Genomic DNA, 22,796 nt, shown 5'->3' on the forward strand with positions numbered 1-22,796 from the left:
TGCTACTGTATTTATGTTATGAGCTTTGTTCTGGTGCTGTATTTATGTATCGAGGTAGGTTCTTGCTGTATATTTGTTATGATCTTAGTATTGGTGCTGTATTTATGTTATGACATTGGTTTGTGCGGTATTTATGAGTTAGGTTCTGGTGCTGTATTGATAGAATGAGCTTGGTTCTGGTACAGTATTTATTCACTGAGGTGTGGGTACGTTGCTATTTTGCTGCAGAATACAGGAAGACTGCCTATTAGTGCAATTAATACTGCTTTTTTCTTGGGATGTGAGTGGAAAATCTGCATCTACCCTAAGGCTGGCACTGATTATATCACATGGAAAACGTTTGTCGCTATGCCCTAATAGGGTATATGAACTTGTAGAGGGACCCCCACCACTCCCCATTATGAAGCAGAACAGAGATTTGAACAAGCATGGCTCACTTGGGTCATCTATGTATTCCATATACAGCTATTCCTCTGAATGCCCGCCACTTAGTAACTGGTAATGGCCTCTGCAAATAAAGTTGGCAGCTGGCCGCCTCTTCTTGGGAGCCAGATGATCAGCTGATCAACAGTCATATTAAAGGAGTTGTATATAATGAGACAAATCCTTAGTGCCCTTTTAATACACACACACACACACACACACACACACACATTTATATATATATATATATATATATATATATATAAAACACATCCCCTATATAATATAATCCACTTATTTCTACATCTTTGTTTCTAGATTTGTCTTTTTATTAAAAACAAAATAGTAAAAAAGCAAAAATCCAGCATAATAGAAAACTATAAAAGATACAAGACAGAAGGATTCCGTACCGAGAATCGAATGGGTAAGAGCTGAGCATGTAGAATTGTCCTGCAATTTACTGGTAGTCAGCTCAGACGACAGGCGTGTTAGGTGCCGCTGCGTCGGTGTATTTATACAGTACGTAGAAGCTCTTCCGGACCCTCAATGGTCGCTTAGAGGTGACACTTCCTGTATCTACAACCAATAATGTGCAATTTCATTATTCTACCAGAAACGTTGAGTTATTTGGGCAGCTCCTCGATGATGACCCGTGACACTGAGTTCCATCCTGTTGAGGCGTCTCCCCTGGGGTAGTCGGAACAAGTGCCCACCCAAACGGCGACGTCAACCAGTCCTGCATTGATCCCTTCACATAGTCCTTCCACTGGAAAAAAATTATAGGTCAGATGTTTATTAAAGGAAATTAATATATATATTTTTTTTACGTTAGTAAGTGGCGTTTTTTATCATCCAATCGTAATTTATAAAACAAGACAAATTGGAGATGCCTCCATTAATAAATAAAGCAATAATTAAGATCTATAATACATAAAGGGTCGTCTATAAAGAGTTGGCATTTATTTTCCGTAAACAGCGCCACTCTTATCCATTGGTTTTGTCTGGTACTGCAGTTCAAGTCATTGGAGCTGAGATCTAAAACCAGGCATTGGCCATAACTGTGCAAACCCAATAAATGAACCCGTCATGTGTATATTATAACTACTGGTTGGAAACAGGTCCTGATCACAATTCATAGGGTTATCTTGTACTTTTAATTTATTGCCTAGGTTTAGAATAGTTAAGGTCTATGCCACGGAGATGAGGAATCAGCAGAACGAAGGGGGCTTGGCGCTGTGGCACATTCAATGTTTTCCCAAGGCACATCGCTATACAAATGTACTGGGCTGAGCTGCAGTACCAGGCAGAACCACACCTGTATGTATGGCACTATGCTTGGATAAACAATGAAGGGGCACTGGTGGTGTGGCTCCGCAAAACATTATAAAAAATAGGATAAACATGGTATCGCCGGAATCGTACTGACCCAGAGAATAATGTTATCATATTATTTATTTTGCCCACTTAATGCCATAAAAATTAAATCCAAAAACAATGGCAGAATTTTTTTTTCCCCCAATCCTAAAAATAGAGATTAGCAAAAGTTATACATAATATATTCCCCCCAAAATGATGCTATTAAAAATACAAATTGATCCTGCAGATAAACAAGCTTCCATATGGCTGTGTTGATCGAAAAATGTAAAAGTTATGGGTCCTGGAGTGCAATGAAAAAAAAAAAGAAAAATTAGTTGGTTATTAAGGTGCAAACGGGCTTCGTCACTAAGGGGTTAAATATGAGATTAAGCTTTAATTTCCCAGAGAATTCTGGTTTTATTACTGGATCGGTCACATTTGTAAGAGAGGCGATTCTGATGACACAGATGTATTAGGGAATTGATGTACATGGAGTTCGCTAATGTGAAAGTCTAGGTTCGCTTTCAGAGGAACACTCTGAGCTACTGGACTCGTCTCGTTGTACCTGTGGAGGTGCGGTGGATATTTATGGTCGAGTTGAACTCCGCACTGCCCTGGTCCAGATAGATGATGGCTTCGATGGGTAGAGGACCAGCACATTCAGCTCCGTTAAAGGTGAAGTACCAGCGCTGGCAGCAGGCAGTCTTACACTTAAGACGCAAAGAGCCACTGAAAACGACCCTCAAAGCACTGTGAGAGCGCATCTTCGTAAATGTACACTCCTAGGAAACAATACAAAAAAAATCCTTTTGCTTGACATCTTATAGTACAGAAGTTGTGAAAGTCCAAAAAATTAACATCTAAAGCAGACCTGAGATGTCTGTCTTAATGAATTCCATGTGAAATAACACTTCTGGAGACACTTTTCGTAGAACTCTATATAGTGCCAGCCCTTTGTTACTTCTTGAAAACTTAGAATTTATTGACAACTGGGCGTTGCCATTCCCTCTTGTAAAAGGGGCGTGTCCCTGTACAGTCACCACTGATTGGACAATATCAGACCATGGAGACACACCCCCAGCTGCTAACACCCAATTGATTCATATATTTCTAGAAGGAGTAACAACACAATGTAGAGTTCTAAGAAAAAATTATCTAGAATTGTTGTTTTTATGGAAACTAAAAATATCTACTAAAATACATGCCATGAGATCTGATAGATCCTTTTTAATATTCCTGTTAATAAAGCCATGTTCAGGATTTAGGTTTAAAGGAGTTGTCCGGCCACACAGGGTAAAAATTTTTATAATGCTGCTGCTTCCCTTTCAGTAAGGATAGTAACAGACAGCATACAGGGGCTCAAACCGGCCAGCAGATCAGCTGCAATGTCAGTTTATTACCTTAGACTGATCTTCTCTGCAGTTTTCAAAGATGGCGCCTCTGTGCTGCCTTCTCACATGCCCTGCGCCCCCCCCTCTTCTGTGTGCGCGCTCCCGATGGTAGTAAGACATGAAAAGGCAGGATTTCCCTCAGCTCACGTCCTAGCCCCGCCCACGACACGCCCACCTCTATTGAACTGCTCTACAGTCTCTCCCCGCCCAGGCCCCGCCCCCTGCTAAAGTAAAGTAAAACATTTCCCCACACACACATGCCCTCATAGTGCCCCTCTCACAATGACCCCCCCCCCACACTTCTGTCAGCCGGGTCAATGCACATACACATCACTGCACCCCCCCCCTTCCCCTGCACACATCCATCCATCCATCCATCCATCGATCTCTCCCACTCCACACACCCCCCCTTCCCCCGGGACTTCTGTCAGCCGGTCCGTGCACATACACACACATCACTGCACCCCCCCCTTCCCCTGCACACATCCATCCATCCATCCATCCATCGATCTCTCCCACTCCACACCCCCCCCCTTCCCCCGGGACTTCTGTCACCCCCCCCCCGTGCACACATCCATCCATCCATCTCTCCAACATTTCTCCCCTTCTCCCCTACTCCCCTTCTCCCCTTTCACATACTTTTAAAGTCCCGGCGGTGTCTTCTTGGCTCTTGTCCAAGCAGCAGCGGCAGGCAGTCACTCACTCCGCTCTGGTATATGAAACCAGGAAGTGAGTGTACTGCGCATGCGCCGACCGGCGGCGCGCGTCCCCTGCGATGATGAGGTAAAGAGCGCGGTCCCGGCAGAAGAAAGAAGGACTGCGCATGCGCGGAAGGGAAGAGGAGTGTTCCAGCGCCGACGAGAGCTGCTGCCGGCCCGACAAGAAATGCAGAAGATTTCTTGTCGTAACCTGGGACGACCGAGGGTCAACACAGGGGGGGGCACCCCTAAAGGTAAGTCCAAAACTTCTGTTTGCTTCATTTTCCATGCACAATGTATATTACAAAGTGCATGGAAATGGGCAAACAGAAGTAATGAGACCTGATGTTTCTGGCCGGACAACCCCTTTAAGTCTATTGTTACCCACTTCAGCACTTGCTAACTTTACCAGTGGGGGCAACATGATGCCTTTTTATGTGGCTTTCCACTGTAACGTGGTAATATTGGTGCTGGTAAATCATGCACTGTAGATTATTCTATACAACGCAGGGTAATGATCTGAGGCACTGTCCCTGATTCGGTTTATGGTGCCTCACAGAAAATGCTCAAAAAGCTTTATTAGGAAATATGACTTTTGAGGTTACAAAACAATAGCACAATGCACGATAGGGGACTCAATGTAAGGACCTCAACTTTACATTCTGATACCTAGTAAATTGACGGATTCATACTTGGTAAGCGATAAACAATAGCTAACTAAATAAGAATATAAAAAAAATAATATAAAATAGCAAAATAAACACCTCGCACATCATAGTAAACTCCTATGGAACATTGCACAACTTTTTGATGAGTTGTCTTTCAAAGTTATCTGTCACTGGAGCCTTGTGTTCACCTAGAAGACCATGAAGAAAGCAACTGACTTATCACTCCAGTAGCATCCCAAGCCTCCAGTATTACCTACAAGTGTGTATAATATTGTACGGTATGCTTATGATGTATCGGACGGGCCTCTTACACTCACCAATAAACAAGCATAGCATGATAGAAACCAATACTGTTACATTATAAATCATCACATACTGCAATTTTCCCCAGATCAATGCCATAGTTGAGAGACCTCCAGGCGCATTGCTTGAAGTTTGGTGTCCAAGGCTCTTCTAAACTCTCTCTCATACATTCTCCCTTTTCTCCTCTAGCCCCATCACGTCCCGGGATCCCTGGTGTTCCTGGGATGCCATTCACTCCTGGAGTTCCGTCTCGGCCAGGAGGTCCCATGCTGCCCTGCATACATAGACCATTATACTGCAAAAGAAACAAAAACAGTATTAGTCATAGAGTATTATAATCATGTTGTCCGGGCAGCAGCAAGGTCACAGTCCAAGCGAGTTCCTTATATCCTGGGGAAACAGAAGATCAAACACTACAGATGTATATCCTAGCAAACTGACAAAAAAATATCCAGTGCGTATGATCAGCTTTAGTTTGTCAAGCCAGTAGCTGAATGGACAACATACACACCCCGTGGCAGATTGTAGAAAGTGCATTATTCAGCAGGGAACAACACTGAGTAGAGGAGGTTCAGCATTGCAATCAATGTCTCTAAAACTAAGGTAAATGTAAAGTTTCCTGGTGCAAGCACCGAGTCGTGACTGACTCCTAGGGTGATCTTTTCAATGGGACCTTCAAAGACATTGTATGGCCCCTGCATGCCGTGCTATGTGTATACGACTGCGATGTGATATTTTCCATTGAAGTCAATATGAAACACTTGTGATACTTTTACGCACGCGAGGATTTCAATTCCACAGGAGTTATGCTGTTTTTAATCCAAAACACTTGACATCGCCGTGAAAAATCGCATGTTGACAAGACTTTCGGCCTGATATCACACCCAGGCTGGATTCACAACGCCGTATGCGTTTTTATGTGCGCCTGCCAGGACCGTAAAAACGCATGAATGGGACACAAATCTAACGTTTGTGCATCCGTTCATATGGCACAGGCCTGGCGCATGTACACGGAGGCCACAATGCCATTGGGCTTGGGGAGACAGTTTAGCTCTGCTAAGGTATCTCCCCCTTCCCTCCCCCCCACCGGCTCACCTCCTCCCATCCGGCTGTTTGCAATGAGATGGGGGCGGAGCTAGGCTCCCACCCCCTGTCCAGGGCCAGCAATGGGAGGGGCGGAGCTTAGATCTGCCCACCCTGCCCCCTCCCATTGCAAACAGCCAAAGGGGAGGAGAGAAGGGGGAGGGAGTTTAGCAGTCATGCTGCTAAACTCCCTTCCACCTCCCTTCTTCAGCCGCTGTCATTGGCTCCAATAGGAGTCCATGCAGCAGCCGACATATTCCGGGCAGAAAGATAGTTCCAGGACTATCTTTCCTGCTTGGCATAAAAGCACCCGGCGCTATATTGGCCAGCCGGACACTTTTACGCTGCGGGAATACACCTGTGTGATCTGATGCATTGGAATCCAATGCATCAGATCGTAGCACATATCGGCCGCCCGTGAAAACGGCGGCCGATATACGCACGTGTAAATAAGCCCTCACCCATGTGAATGTAGCTAAATTCTCACAGGCGTATTTTTACTGCACATTTCAGTCATGCGAAAAAAAACTTCGGCATGCTCTACTTTTCTGCGCATTTGCGAACCAAAAGTCCCCATAGAAGTCAATGGGGGGAGGGGGGGTGCAATACACTAAGTAATTCCACTGGAAAAGGAACACATCTGGAGCTCATTAGACTAATTGGCCATATAGATAATTAGAAAATATGCATGCACTCCTGTGAAGGGGGCCTAAGAGTTGTATAGACAAAGCAGGAGGGAGATTTTTAGTGAAGTGTTAGTACATACCCTCCTACTTAGGGATGCTTACTGCTTTATTGTTGCCAATATGGATTGTGAAAAGTCTTGTTCTCTACTAGACAGAATTCCACATACAGTGTTAGATTAGATGCAGCTCATACAATTCGCCTCTAGGATGCTTTGGTCTTCGTCCTTCTAGAACCTCAAGTACATTTCCAACTAAAACATAAACTCTAAACAGTGAAGTCATTATGGCGGTGCCACCCCTATAAGTCAAGACTTATGCAAATTGTTGACTTTACCCTGGAAGCAGGAGGTAGAAGGAAACAGGTTGGGGTGTGGATTTCAGTCTCTGAGCTGGAAAATGTGAATCAATTAGCTGGGAAAGAAGACATAATGAAAAGAGCAGTAAATCTGCCAGAACTCCGAGCAAGAGCTGGAGCCTCAGTCCTGGCCAAAGATCACTTCTGATGCAGTAAGCCAAGATATATGAGTAGTCTATAGAGTCCCTGGTGCCAGACACCCCACTGACTGTGTGCATTGTGTAGTTGTATAGGTATGTCTGGTATGAACGCCTGCAGACATTATGTGCACCTCTGACAAGTTCCTTCCTCGCCTCCAATCAATTAGAAACATTGATAATTTAAGGTGAAACTATAACCTATTAGCTAATGTAAAAGTGAGTTATTTTAGAAAATCTGGTTTTGTGAGCTGCTAGAAATGTAACGCTTAAAGGGGTTCTCCACCTACATTTATTTTTCAAATCTGATCAATACCACAGCCTGAGGGGTTATTGACATGGACGTATATCGGCTGGGTTTTCACGCCCGGACAATATACATTGCTCCTCTCTGCAAGGGGAGGAGGCAGGACAGGGCAGGAACTAGTGTGCTGAGCTCCCACCCCTTGCCACTGTTTGCAATGGGAGGGGTGGGGCGGAGTGGAGCTAAGCTCCGCCATGCCCCACCCCTCCCATTGCAAATAGTGGTGAAGGGCGGAGAGGGGGCGGGAACTCAGCACACTAGCTCCTGCCCCATCCCCTTCCCTTGCAGAGAGGGGCAGCGTATATCGCGTGAAAACCCAGCCAATATATGTCCATGTAATTAAGCCCTAAGATGGGCTTTTCCATGGATTTACTGCTGCCAGGCTGACCCTCTCAACATAGTACCCAGGGGCATAGTTGCAAAATGCATTGTTACAACAAATTCTGATGTGTTGACTATGCTATTCTGTCTGGCACAATGCTAGAAAGGAATATAAATCTGCTCAAACAGAGACGAAAGCTGGTAGTTCTGGTCTTCCTTTCAGTCATGGACGTATTCTTTGGAGTCATATGTATGTCCCTTTTCTCCTCTCTCTAGGCCCAGATTGCCATGAAGACTTCTTCTAGTCACGACTTGTCTTTGGACATTCTCCCCATCTTTCTGCTACCCCCTCCTCTTAGTGTTTCCCTATAGTAATAGTGTCTCTTTTGTGTCAAACAAAGTAATAATTATTGCACCATAGTGCCCACCACAAGAAATAATGCCTCCTCTGTACCGCGCATTAATAATGCCCTCCTTTGTAGCCCTACACAGTAAAACTTCTCCATTCTGCTCCCCTCAGTATGCTCACTATACGCTTCTGAATAGTTATTAAACCTCTGTGCCCCCCCCAAAGTAATAGTGCCCATACAACCTAATAATGACTCCTCTGTACCCTGACATTTTCTTAGTGGTCTTCCTGTGCCCCCATATTCTAACAGTGACCTCTCCGTGTCTCTACCTTTTAGTAGTAGCATCTCTGTGACTTCAGAGTCTTATATTTATCCCTATGTGCCACCACAATGTAATAGTACCCTCTTGTGCTCCTACATTCTAATAGTGACCCCCTCTGTTGCTCCACAGTGTAATAGTGGCCTCCTTGTGTCCCCACAGTCTTATAGCAGATAAGCTGTACACCTGAAACACAACTCTGGTCAGCACCGAGCAAACTTTATTTCCAATGCTCTTAGTGCTGCCTGACAGTTGAGTTGGCACAACAACATATATAATACAACCTGACTTCTCCCCCATCTCCGATTCTCAGAATAATCACAGGACAAATCGGGGGGATTCTGGCTGTTTTCTAAATGCTGTCACGTCAAGTGAGCTGTCAGGCAGCAGCAAGTGAGTAAGACATAAAGTTGCGGGTAGAGCACAGAAGGGGCAACATTGGCTCATATTGTGTTGAGGGGGGCCTTTGGCCCTCCATGTTTAAGGGCCTAGTTGCAACTGTGACCCCTATAGCTATGCCACTTCTGTGGTTATATAAGGATAGTAGCCCCCCTAGTTCTGTGAGTTCAGTACCCAGCAGACTGATTAGTTTTGTTTGTGAGAGTCAACTGACCTCTACCGGCGATAAGTTGTCATTCCAGCGTTATTTTTTTTATTATTCATAAGTCAGGTTGTATTATTTGATTGCTGATTGGTTGTGAATGTTCATGTAAGGCATGCAAATGTTGGGGCCTCATGCATGCCTTATTTAAGGGATGGACTTGATGCTGGAGGTCTGTTATTGCTGCCAGAAATCTAACGTGACTGAAGGAATCCTGTACCAGACCCACTGATCACACGGCTGCAGCACGGCCCGATCCCCTGACCATGCTTGTGGAATAGCCGATCCCCTGACCATGCTTGTGGACTAGCTGATCCTCTGACCATGCTTGTGGAATAGCTGATCCCCTGACCATGCTTGTGGAATAGCCGATCCCCTGACCATGCTTGTGGAACAGCTAGAGAGTGCTCAAAAACAGGGCTGAAACTTTGGTGCCAAGAGGTCCCAGCGTCTGCCTTCCTTCTGTGACCTGAAATAAGCAGACTTAGTAAACCGGAGGATCTTCTCCTTGTCCCTCAACTGTGAGTTTTTATATTTCCTGTTCAAATAAATTGTTTGAAGCCTTCGACATGTGGGCCATTATGCAGTATTTGACCCGCCGGAGGCCTATCTCCATGGCGTGCCACCTGTGTGACTGGGCACACTACTCTCCAGTTGGCTTGAAGGCCAGTATAAAATGCACTGCTCCTCAAGTACCTGCAAGCCCCCTATTGAAAGACCAGCCTGTAGCTCCCCTACCACCTCAGGAGCTATTTCAGTTATTTTCTTCACGTGTCAGTATGTAATAAAGCCAATCTTTGGATAAGGCAAGAGACGGGATGCTTGGACTGAGCGAGAGGGCTGAATGAAAAAAAAAAAAAATTCTGGACACCCCCTTTAAAAATGAGCTGCTACCTGTACCTGACCTTGCATGTCTTTTTTTACTAAATACTTGTATTCTTCATGAAATAACGCTGAAGCGTCTCTTCTTAGATCTCTGTATTGTGCCGTTTCTCTGTTACTCCTGGAAGTCTATGAATAAATTGACAACTGGTTATTACTAGTTGGGGGTGTGTCCTTACACATTCTGACATTCTCCAATCAGTGCTGAGAGCCCAGACTGTGTAGGACACGCCTTCTTTTAAGACAAGCTCACTTGACAAGGGAAGTGGTAAAACCCAGTTGTCATAAATATTCTGGAAGAATACTAGAAAAACAGCGCAATGCAAATTTATACAAGAAGATGGTCTGGAAATTCAGAGAGAACACAAGTAATTACTAAGACAGACATGTCATGGTGACAACTTTTTTACTCGGTCATAAACCCATACTTTGTAAGCGCCAAAGCTTCCCCTCATGGTAGCTACAGGCAGGGGCAGGCTGGTCATTGAAGTAACTGGGAAAAGTCCCAGTAGGCGGGGCGGGTTCGGGGGCCGATGCAGTAGTAGACATTTTTTTTTTGCCGCGGAAATGGAAAAATAACTAATTTAATCACCGATGTCTATCCTTCTGGCTCTCGGCCTCTGCAGTCTGGAACACGGGAATCCCACGCTGCCTTCTGCGTTGCATTGTCACATGGACCCATGTGGCACTGACTACAGAGGCCGGGAGGAGAGACATTGGGGAGTATATGGGTTTTTTTATTAATGCATATAAAGCATTGCCAGGGGGGGGGGAACGAGGGCAGTTGAGACAGCCACTCACATACCTCGCTTAGGGCTCTTTCACACGGGCTTCAGCGTTTTTACGTAAAAATGCATGAACAGGCACACAAAGCTAACGTTTGTGCGCCCATTTAGACAGTCTGGCGCATATACGGCGAACCCGCAATGCTGTTGGGCGGGGGGAGAAAGTTTAGCTCTGCTAAGCTGTCTCCCCCTTCCCTCCCCCACGCTGGCTCTCGGCAAGGGGAGGAGGCGGGGCAGGAGCAAGTGTGCTAGCTAACTCCACCCCCTCCCATTGCAAACAGCTGGCAAGGAGCAGAAAGGAGGAGAGAAAGGGTAGGGAGTTTAGCAGTCACACTGCTAAACTCCCCCCCACCTCCCTTCTCCGGCAGCTCCCATAGGCTCCCATAAGAGCTTATACAGCAGCCAACGTATTCTGGCCAGGAAGATAGTTCCAGGACTATCTTTCCTGCCCGGTGCTGTATTGGCCGGCCGGGCGCTTTTACACCATGGGAATACTCCTGTGTGATCTGATGCATTGGAATCCAATGCATCAAATGGTAGCGTATATTGGCTGGCCCTGAAAACGGCGGCTGATATACGCTCATGTGAATAAAGCCTTATATAGAGGGGGGTTGCTGCTTAGTGCTTATTCCTACAGAGAAGTGTAAATACAGAGTGTCAGGCCGCTGGATTCCAATTTGGCATCAGTAATGGGATGTTTACCCGCATGGTGTACTACATGTACCATATGTAGGAATAAGCACTAAGCATCCACCCCCCTCTATATAAGGAAGGTGTGTGAGTGGCCTCTCATCAGTGTCCTCCACATGTGATACGTGCTCCTCCGTTAGTAGTTGGTCTGCATGCATATTGAGGTATACGTGGTGTTCATACCTGCCCTCATGTGTCAGTTAGTATATGGTCACTTTCTGTTTTTTTTTAAATTAATATATTTCTCTTTCTGTGATTTTTTGATTAATATCAGTGTAAGGACTCACTGGGTTGTGAGCTCACGTATTTTGGCCCAAATATTAACCAATTTCTCGTATATTTTTTAATAACATGCAGTGCAGCTTTAAATCCTGGGGGAGCCAAGGGTGCCACTGTCAGTGTGGTTTACAGGGCAACCCGCTGGATTCCAATAGGGCATCAGTAATGGGGCGTTTGCCTGCATGGTGTACTACGGCTAAGGGGCGATCAAATAACTATGTATAAATACATGAGGGGACGATACAAGGATCACTCCCATGATCTGTTTATACCAGGACTGCGATGGTAACAAGAGGGCATCTGCTACGTCTAGAAGAAAGCAGGTTTCATCATCAACACACAAGGGGGTTCTTTACTGTAAGAGCAGTGAGACTGTGGAACTCTCTGCCTGAGGACGTGGTGATGGCAAAATCCATAGAGGAGTTTAAGAGCAGACTAGATGTTTTATTAGAGCGCTATGATATTACAAGATATAGACATTAAGTGACCAGCGAGTTGTTGATCCAGGTCTTGAAGTCAGCTAGGAACTATCAAAGGTTGATCCAGAGATTATTCTGATTGCCATTATGGAGTCGGGAAGGAATTTTTTCCCCAAATGGGACAATTGGCTTCTGCCTCTTGGTGTTTTTGCCTTCCTCTGGATCAACAAGGGGGTTGAAGCAGGCTGAACTAGATGGACATTGTCTTCATTTAGCAAACACACTATGTTACATGTAACATGCAGCCTGACAACCCGTATATACCCTTCTGTGTAGGAATAAGGACTAAGCAGCCACCACACTCTATATAATTAAGGTATGTGAGTGGCTATTCATCAGTGTCCTCCACATGTGTTACCTGCTCCTCTGTTACCAGTCGGGCTGTCTGCATGTTGAAGAATAAGTGATGTATTGTTCATACCTGCCCTCATGCGTCAGTGAGTATATGGCCATTTTCTGTGATTTTCTTTTTATATATTTCTCTTTCTGTGTGTTTTCTTTATTACTAAAGAGGGGCAAGAAAGGGCATTATTATTACACATCGGGATCGGGAGGTTTCCATTGACTTCAATGGAAGCCGTCCATGCGGGACCCACAGCAAAATGGAGCATGCTGCAATTTGTTTTCCTACCAACAAGTCCGCAAATCAAATCCGCATGCTTAAATTCAGCTGCTGGCGCCCATGATTGTCTATGGACGGCTTGAACTGCAGATCATCCGCAATTCAATTCTGCCCATGGACATTGGGCCTAATGCCTGCCCTGACCTTCCACTTGAACTTCATTGCTGAACCTGTGCCACGAAGCTTGACCATTGCCTAGTTGACTATTATGCCACAGTTCACACCAGTAGGTACCACGCCTTGGCCTTCTGTTGCATCAGCAGCCACACAACCCGGACCATCTGGATGAGTAATGGTTGGGGACCCCGCAGCTAAGACTGTATCCCACTTAGAGGGGATCAAGGGTGCTGCCTCCACAACTAGCCGAAAGTCAAACCGGTGTGTGACAAGGTGAATCCACATCCGCCTGCCTGACATAATAGATAGCAAGACTAGACGTTGTACAGCATATTACCAAGCCTAAATATTTAGTGGGTGTAATCCTCAAGCCGTGCTCAAGTATTTGCTGTGCAATGTTCCATGAAATAAGACAAGACATCGGCTAAATTATATAGCGTGTTCTTGTCAAAATACATCTTGTTGTGTGGGTTCTGCTGCTTCTTTAAGGATTCGCCTCCCCGTAGCAATGCAAGTTACACCGAGTGACCTCCGCATGTAGGACTCCAGGTAATAAATAGTAGGACATTTTTTGGTGCAGTGCAATTAAAAGAATTAGCCGGCATGTCATCACTGGCTGAATCACTGGCCTGGAATGTGAGGGGTGGGAAAGGAGGAGGAACGAGCTCTTTGGTTACAAAGAAGGTGAATATTTAGTGTTCAGCCAGATCCTTCCATTCTACTTATTGAACCATTTCACATTCCTTTACCGCACACATTAGTGGTGCCAAGCATCAAGTAACAGGCAATACTTCTGCTAATGATGATATAAGCACAGCTCTATCTCCGATGCCACCAGTTTTCTGATGATTTATTGGTATAATTAGAGCATCCGGCTTTAAAAAGTATAGAACCAAAAGCTGGTCCTCTTGACTGCAGAGGGGCGTAACTAAAGGCTCAGGGGCCCTGATGCAAAACGTGATCCGGGGCCCCCCCTCTATCTGTATCTGTACCCGTACCCATACCTAAACCATGCTGCACAGAGACATAACTTGAAGCTCCCGGGCCTCAATGCAAAACCTGTAACAGGACCCCCAACTATAATGCTTTATTCATAGTACTGGGCTCTCTATATGGAGAAGAGAGGCCTTATGGGCCCCCCAAGGCTCCTGGGCCCGGGTGCAACCGCATCCCCTGCACCCTCTATAGTTACGCCCCTGCCCTGTACTGTCGCACACGCTGCACATATGATTTGGTCATCCTTGCCATCTTCTACAATGCATATATTAGCATCTCATATATGTAGTACTTATATGATATTAGTCAGAAAGCATACACTAAAAACTCTCCAAAAGACAACCTTCTACTACTTTGAGAGAACCTACCCTGTATAAGACCATATTACACTGGACTGCCCATATAATATCAGCCACCGATCCCGCATAATTGCAGTTCTAATGAGAACATAAAACTAATCAGAATGACAGTGTAATAAAAGTAACTCTGGACATAAACTTGCAATGTTGCCTGTATGCTTAGTGGCCACAAAACTCAAGCCATGATGTCATAAAGCCATAATAGAGATTGACATTTGATGAGGTTTATAATTGATTTCCCAGTGACCATAAAACTAATAGACTCTTAAGGACTGTTCCTATCGTATTCGGTGTATCCTGTGCGCTAAAGGCAGATTATTATCCACTGGAAGTAAGCAGAGAAGGCTCTGCTGCATGGCAGCAATCAAAGAGCGTAAATACCATGAGAAATTGATACAGAAAGTATATTGCAAAGCTATTCATTATATGATGATTACCTTGTATTTGTTGAAAACATAGTATTCCTTGTAAAAGTTTCTTGAAAAGTTGTCCTAAAAACATAGCACTGATATTCCAATTTTTTGCATGGCTCAGATCCTGCATAGTCACAGCCCAATTGTTCAATCTAGTAGTCATCACTAAGGCTGGGCTCACGCAGGACGGATTTGCCGCAGATATTCCGTCTGGAATTTTGCTGCAGCAAATCCTCCTGTGGACACTAATCCCGGTGTTAGCCGGCCATGTGGAAGAGGTTTGTCAAAAATCTCGTCCACACAAGACGGCCAATCTGTCGCGGCAAAGCCGGCTGAAGCCAGCGCTGCGCACGGATTTCCCGGCCGCAGCATGTCTATTTTTTTTTCTGTAGCTGCCGTGCTCTCCTTTATGGGAGCTCCGGCCACAACGGAAAAGCATGAGGCCAAGCCGCTTCAAAACCCGCGGCTAAGTGCCGCGGGTTTTGAAGCAGCTCTTTCCCGGTGGAAATGTCGTGGTTTTTCGCTGCGGCCAAACCGCAAGATTTCCTGCGGGATTCCGCCCTGTGTGACCCCAGCCTAAAGTTTTCAATCAGTTTTCCAAGAACTTAAATGTGTAACTGCTTTCTCAAAGAACTTTTTGCATATCAAAGGCACATGTCAAAACTTGATTGGTGGTGGTCCAGGTTCTGAGACCGTGACCTATCGCTAAAATGAAGCAACAGAAGCACTCAGCCGATTTCTGTGTTTGCTCCCTATCTGAAGACAGGCCCAATGACTTTTCATTGAGCCCGTCTTCAGCTGGCGAGCAGAAAAAGCGCTCGCCTGAGAGGTTTTGCTGCTTAGCTCTAGCGTCTATCGATTGGTGGGGTTCTTGGCACCTGAACCCCCACCAATCAAAAGTTTTGACATGTCCTTATGACATGAGAAAAGTTTTTTGAAAGTATAGTTACATTTTAACTAAAGTTGATACCAGGCAAATGGCAGCTAGGCATTCTATCTGGACCCCATTTTTCCATATAAGCCTGAAAAGACGGAGGAAGGAATGTTGGGTTGTGGGATACCACATGGGGACAGGCTAACAGATAGACAACAGGCCTATGAATTTCACAACATTAGGTTTAAAGGGGTTGTTTAATTTAGAAAACCCATTTTTAAATTCTCTATTAGCTAATTCTGAGTTAATAGAGGGGGGGGGGGTCCCTTATTCAGGGTTAGCCAGAGCAGAGAAAAACAGCTACAAAGAATGTCCCTAGCTCTGGAGGAAATCTGTGTGTAATGACAGCAGCTCATTCTTTTTAAAGAAAGCTGTGTAATGCTTAATTTCTCCTGTGGAGGCGCTGCAGGGCAATTGAACATTTGCTGCTGAGTTTCCCCCTAGATAATAGATCACAAAACTCTCTATGATCAACTTATTATTGGTAAACAGGACATACAGTGTTAAACAGAATAGGAATTTGCAAAGTGGACAACCTCTTTAAGAGTCTTAGTACACATCAGTTCAATGTGACAGCTGTAGGAAAGGAGAAACAAGTATGTGCTAAAATTCGGCCATTCCTAACCACCGACACGCGAAAGACACTCGTCACCCTGATCCATTCCCGACTCGAATACTGCAACCCGCTGTTCATCGGCCTTCCCTGCACCAGGCTCTCCCCTCTCCAATCCATACTAAATGCGGCAGCTAGACGCATCTTCCTTTCCAGACGCTTCTCAGATGCCTCTGCACTTTGCCAGTCGCTGCATTGGCTGCCCATCCACTCCAGAACTTAATTCAAACTCATCATCTTCACCCACACTGCTCTTCATGGCACCGCGCCAATGTACATCGCCTACCCCCTGTCGATTCATCACCCATCCCATGCGCTCCGCTCTGCTAACACACTCAGACTAAACACTCCTCTAATACAAACCTCCAACACTTCTCTAGAGCAGCACCAATCCTCTGGAACGCTCTACCCCAAAACATCTGAACAATCCCAGACGTATGGAACTTCAGACGCTCTTTAAAGACACACCTCTTCAAAGTAGCATACCAAACCTCCTGACCTAGTCCTCCACCCCCACAATATGCCCCCTGCCCCTCCCTATGGCTTTCCACTTTTGCCTATCATGCACACTTCCTGCCCCAGACCTCCTCTACTACCTCCACCCCGTTTGTGGCCTAACAACTGTATATAACATGTTATCGTTGCATTGCTGTGTTCCCCCTTGCTCCGCCGCCTGTCCCCGCACCTTCTGTTATCACCTCCACCCCCTGGTTTCTGAATAATTGAATACCGCATGTAACTTTTGTATTTTCTGTAATTTTCGTATTGTTTGTGTTCCCCATGTGCCTTGAAAGCCCTGCGGAATAAGTTGGCGCTATGCAAATAAAGTTTTTTATTATTATGTGTGCCTACTTAAAAATGTAGAAAACTACAACATAAGTTAATATGCTAACATTGTAGCGGTCTATGTCTTCACTGTACAAAATTTCATCAAGGATGTAATTTAAGTAACTGATTCCCTAGTATAATGCCAGTCACTGGTAAAAATAGCATCAGATACTGTAGGATATTGCGTTGGCAGCTGCTTCGGGTTTCCAGGCCAAAATGTTATTACTGCTACACAAAGAAAATGAGAAAAAGGAATGTAGACTTAAAATGCAATGAGAAGAAGTATTAAGTCTAAGACCGGCTAAACACATTGGATAGCTGTCTGGCCAACAAGGGTCTCGTTAGAAATGCCCATATACATGCATGCTTGGCGTGGCCAACCATGCCTGTGTTTAGGATGAATAAAGGGAAGGAAGCTGCTGTGGCTTATCTCCCTGAGAACAAATGGATAGGGCAGATGAAATCCATCAGCCCACATCCTTATCTTCTCCTACATCCGCCATGGGGAAAAGAGTCAGGAGGCCCTCATACATATTAGATGATTGACAAGGTCTACCAGAATTGATGCTGTGTGAATGCAGCCTTACTGGGCAAGGTAGTTCAACAATAATATGGCTGTGCTAAACTTGACAGTCCTAGTTATGGTTGCTAGGACCTTGGCAGTACACAACATAACAAATAGTTATACAGTTTAATGCACACATTTGGTAAGGGGGTGCTGTATGCCGAAGGTAGGTCCACAAAGGCCGCAGTTTTGCTATGTTGGTGACCATATCTCTTTTATGTTTGAAAGCACTGCATAATAAGTTGGCACTGTACAAATAAGGAGTATTATTATTATTATTATATATAGAAGCCATTTAAGAACATTTCCTAGCATAGCTTTATTGGTGCCTGAGCAAGGGAAGCCTATGGTTCCATCAAGAGGTTTGGTCTGAAGCCCGGTTTTGGGGATGCAGATGGAACCAGGGAGCGTAGACTGAAACACTGTGTGAATACAGTCTATGAAATTGTAATGAGTCAGCAGCAAAGGAGGAAGAAAGTGCTTACTGGAGTCTTTGTGTGTATGGGTGTGTGTCTTTGACGAAGGCCAAATTCTAATGACTAGACAACTAGGTCAGGGCATCTACGAAATGGCAGGTCTTGTTGGGTGCTCCTCATAAATATCTATGAGGAGCACCCAACAAGACCTGCCCTTTTGTAGATGCCCTAACCTAGTTGTCTAGCCATTAGAATTTGATCAAGTTATGGTTAGTGCCTCGCAAAAGTGGTCTCAAAAAGGACAACTCATGACAAAGTCATGGGCATCGTAACTTGCTGTATATGGGATTACATAGCTGTAGAGCAGTCAGTGTGTTCATGTTAACCCCTGTCCACTGCTGAAAGTTCTTAAAATGGGCAAGTAAGGATCAAAATTAGACTATGAAGCAATGGAAGTAGGTGGCATGGTCTGATGAATCACTTTTTATTTCACATCATGTGGATGGCTGGGGAAGAGATGGCACTAGGATGCATTATGAGAAGAAGACAAGTCAACAAAGGTAGTTCTATGTTGTTCTAGGTAATGTTCTGCTGGGAAACCTTGTGTTCTGACATTCATGTGGATGTGATCTTGAAGTGTATCAGTTACTTAAACATTGTACAAATCAGCCAAACCTCTTTATAGTATTGGTATTCCCTAATGTGCCCGGCCACGCTATAAAAATTGCATCGGAATTGTTTGAGGGATATAAAGAGTTCAAGATGATGATGTAGCCTCTAAATTTCCCAGAACTCAATCTAATCAGTCGTGTGGGATGTGCTGAAACAACAAGTCTGTGAATCAGGCCTACGTCACAACTTACAGGATTTCAAGGATCTACTGCAAACACCTTGGGGCTGGACTGGAAGCCTGGAGCAGAATTAGGTAAAATTAGGGCACATTGCTAAATTAGTTACTACTCACAACGTGATGAGAAACTTCAGGAAACTCACAGTTGAATTTCTGCTCTAGTTTTGGATGGTCCCTGCTTTATAGAGGTGATTCCAATAAGTGTTCAATAGGGAATTGCTTTATATGCAGATTCACAATCTATATATACAAGGCTTTGCTTACACTGGCCATTTTTGACCAATCCATGATGGATACGTTTTAAATGGATCAATGTGGAAGTCATAACTTCAATTGGACTCAGACTGTAATGGACTGATCAGACTACCCTATTCTGCACATCACAAGCAATGAGTACTTGAGCACAAGTCAACATGTTCCAAATGATGGTATAGAATCCCGTTAATTTAATGTTGCATTTGTCTAATAGAGTGAAGTCTCAAACAGGGGACCCAACTGATAAGTTGTTCAATTGTAACATTTGTTTCTTAAAGTGTCAAGCCAGGCTGATTGGACGAGCAGGATCAGGTGATGGTGCAGCGTGGTTGCATCAAAGTTATCATGCATCTCCTCATAGGAGGTCTTGGTAGCACAAGGCGAGCAAAAGAAAGGATGCGTTTTGAGTTCTCTCTTCAAATCACAGTCTGAAAACACCCTACAAGCTTCGCGGGGTGCCATTGCTACAAACACATGATGTGGTGCATCCTACCACCACAACAAATCCATCTCTATAGTCAGCTGTCCCAGAGTTACAAAGTTGCCTCATCCCACTTATCCATCAATCAGATAGAACACTTGTATTAGAATTTGAGGTTTGAATAAAGTGAAGTTCGAACAGAGAGTTAGTCTCGTGACTTGTCTGGACACTTGCTTCCTGGGTCTTGATCGAGCTTCTCTTTAGACTGCGCCAAGTTATACATAAATATATAAACTACTAGTTTCTCAACCTTAGGGCGCATTCAGACGACCGTATATCGGCCGTGTATTCACGCCGGCCGATATACGGCGTCTCTCTCTGCAGGGGGAGGAGGCTGGAAGAACCGGGAGCAGTGCTCTGAGCTCCCGACCCCTCTCCACCCCCTCTCCGCCCCTCTGCACTATTTGCAATGAGAGGAGGTGGGATGGGGGCGGGGCTAAGTTTCAGGAATTATCTCCGCCCCTGTCCCGCCTCTCTTCATTGAAAATACTGCAGGAGGGTGGAGAGGAGGCAGAGAGGGGGCAGGAGCTCAGTGCACTGCTCCCAGCTCTTCCAGCCTCCTTCCCCTGCAGAGAGAGACGCTGTATATCAGCTGGGCGTGAAAACCCAGCCAATATACGGTCGTCTGAATGCACCCTTAGGGCTCTTACTCACTGGCGATCCAACTTCCCTGCGATGCGAGAGTAAGTGAAAACACATGATAATAAAACCAATGATTTTCAATGGCTTCATTCTCATTAGCTGTGTTTTCCCTCTAACCTCGCATCACAAAGAAGAATGGGCCATTTATAATACTGCTGTCTTCTTATGGGATTCTTGGACTCTCTTATGAATCAGGTCCGAGAACCAACTCTAAGATCTGCACCACATATAGCTACTTTTCTGGTCTAGGGATGAGGGGTTACCAGTAAAGTTCCTGAAGGTTAAGAAACTTCAGTCTCAGACAGCTCTAGGAGGTCCCGTCCTTGAGCACCAAGACCTACAGTAAGCAATAGTCCACTTTGCCACTCACTAAAAGCAGCCCATATAACATACGGTATCACTATAATTACTATTCTGATTTCATCAAATTCTTATAATTGCTATGTCAGTCCCAAGGTGGAATTGGGGTCTAAATTCTTAATCACAGATACACTAGGGTCGAGATAAAAGGAAAGCGGTTGACCTATGAGGATGTTTTTGCCTTCAGCTTGATAGGATAATGCACTACCTAGAGAGAATCTACTCAAGGATGGCATCTGATTAGAGATGCACGAAATTTTCAAACGTTTGGTTTGACCAGATTGCTGAATTTTGTTAAAAAGTTTAGTTTGGGCCGTTTTAGTTCCAACTGAATTAATAAGACCCCTAAAACTAGTATTGAACATTGTCTGAGTGTGTTGAGGGTCCTCCAATGGATGTAGCTCAGTGGTTAGCATTGTTGGGCTCCTAGGCTCAAATTTGACTGAGGGCAACATCTGCATGGAATTGGAAAACACCATGCAGATGTTAGCTTTGGACCTAGGCTTTAGCGCTGCAAGGCAACAGTGCTAACTACTAAGCCACTATGCTTTGTCCTTCCCCGGAGGAGGAGAACAAGAAGCACAATGGAAACAGACAAACTCCATATAGATGTTGTCCTTGGTCAGGTTTGACACTAGGACTCAGCACTACAAGGTAACAATGTTAACCTCTGAGCCACCATGCTTCCTTCTTCCCAAGAGAAGGAGAAGACGATAAAGAACAGAAAGAAGAAACACAAAGAGAGCATATAAACTCAATGCAGATGTTGTCTTTAGTCAGATTTGAACCTGTGATTCCAGTGCTGCAGGACAACAGTGCCAACACCGGAACCCCCATTTTTCTTCCTTCCTTGGAGGTGTAAAAGAGCAAGTACAAGAAACACAAAGATAACACACAAACTCCATGTAGATGTTGTCCTTGGTTAGATTTGAAGTTTGGACCTCAGCATGGCAAGGTAATAGTGCTAACATTTCAGCTTCATCCATTGAAGGACCACCACCACCCTTTTACACTTTGTTCAATACTAGTTTTTGGTGCTTTTATAAAACTCTAGTTCGGCCAGAAGTAACTGCTTGAGGTTCGGGTTCTTGCTGAATCGAACTTCTACTAAAGTTTGGACTGAATTTGAGTTCTATAGGTTTGGTTTGCTTATCTCTAGATGCAATATATATGTTCTTCAGCTTATAAGGATTTCAAAATTATATAAAATTAGGTATTATAGATCAAAATATACATAATTCAAGCCAAAAGATCACCTTGAGTATAATGGAGGAAGTCAACACATGTATAGAAACTTGCTAACTAGCCATAAACTTTCTATATAGCATACGGACTAGCATGAGAAACATATCTGTAGCTACTAAAGACCCGTCCTCCACACATACATAATAATGTGTATCAAGCATACAAGGCCACATTATACTAGACATTCCGCAATGAAGAAGTGGGGAAAAGTACTGTATACATTCGCGTCTGCTGATGTAGAACTTATCAGAACCTTCCTAATGCCATCTAAAGTTTTCCATAGAACAACTTTGTATAAGGATGGTCTGGGATATATTCTGAGGATGGAATGGGTAGAGGGGATATATGAGGGGGTTTAACTTACTCTATCTATGATGTCCAGGTCTTTCTGCCGCAGTGATCTTTGCTTCATCTTCTGGTTGTCAGGCTCAGTCAGGGAAGGGAGAATAAGACATGAGGTGACCAGGAGAAGAGTAACCCAAATGGATAACATCTTAGAAGAAGATGGAGAAAAGAAAGGAAAGTTTGCCGACTCAGGCGCAGGATGAAGAGTGTTCTGCCGTGAATGGAGGTAGTGAGGGCTGCAGCTGAATCACACACAGCCTGTTTCTACTGAAGGACTGTGTGTTATTACATCTATGACTGGCTAGTCCCAGGGGGAAAGAGGAATTTTCAACTCCTGAATCTTAACTCCTCACCACACGTGCCACGTAACAAATCTTTTATTGTCATTAAAGAACATTGCCCCCCCCCCCCAACCCCGTCTCAATAAAACGTTTTTCCTGAAGAGTAAGTTCAAAACAATCTTACTTCCAAAGAAGTGATTGAAGTACCATGTATAGTGTATTATGTGAATGTTAAAATTGCCCCTGATCAACACTTTAAGGGGTTTGTCTTTCAAACACAGCGCCACTCTTGTTTGTGGGTTGTGTCTTGTACTGCAGCTCAGCTCCCATTCACTTCAATGAAGCTGAGCTGCAATACCACACA

General features: G+C 44.6%; 1 protein-coding gene across 1 annotated transcript; it reads right to left on the reverse strand.

Annotated features, from left to right (window-relative positions):
- Positions 1-730: 730 nt before the first annotated feature.
- On the reverse strand, positions 731-22,432 carry CTHRC1 (collagen triple helix repeat containing 1). The gene is made up of 4 exons (XM_066578621.1): positions 22,171-22,432; positions 4,913-5,134; positions 2,345-2,561; positions 731-1,189 (listed from the first exon to the last, which is right to left on the reverse strand). Exons 1-4 carry the CDS (start codon positions 22,297-22,299, stop codon positions 1,047-1,049), a joined length of 711 nt encoding a protein of 236 aa, XP_066434718.1. The 5' UTR covers positions 22,300-22,432; the 3' UTR covers positions 731-1,046.
- Positions 22,433-22,796: the final 364 nt, after the last annotated feature.

This window comes from Eleutherodactylus coqui, chromosome 9 (genome assembly GCF_035609145.1).
Source record: "Eleutherodactylus coqui strain aEleCoq1 chromosome 9, aEleCoq1.hap1, whole genome shotgun sequence".
Lineage (NCBI taxonomy): Eukaryota > Metazoa > Chordata > Amphibia > Anura > Eleutherodactylidae > Eleutherodactylus > Eleutherodactylus coqui.

Coding starts and splice junctions, on each gene's coding strand:
- CTHRC1 (XM_066578621.1), bottom strand. CDS start 22,299: ATGTTATCCATTTGGGTTACTCTTCTCCTGGTCACCTCATGTCTTATT. Junction 2,562..4,912: donor TTGATCTGGGGAAAATTGCA/GTATGTGATGAT, acceptor ATTGTTTCCTAG/GAGTGTACATTTACGAAGAT. Junction 1,190..2,344: donor TATCCACCGCACCTCCACAG/GTACAACGAGAC, acceptor ATTTTTTTCCAG/TGGAAGGACTATGTGAAGGG.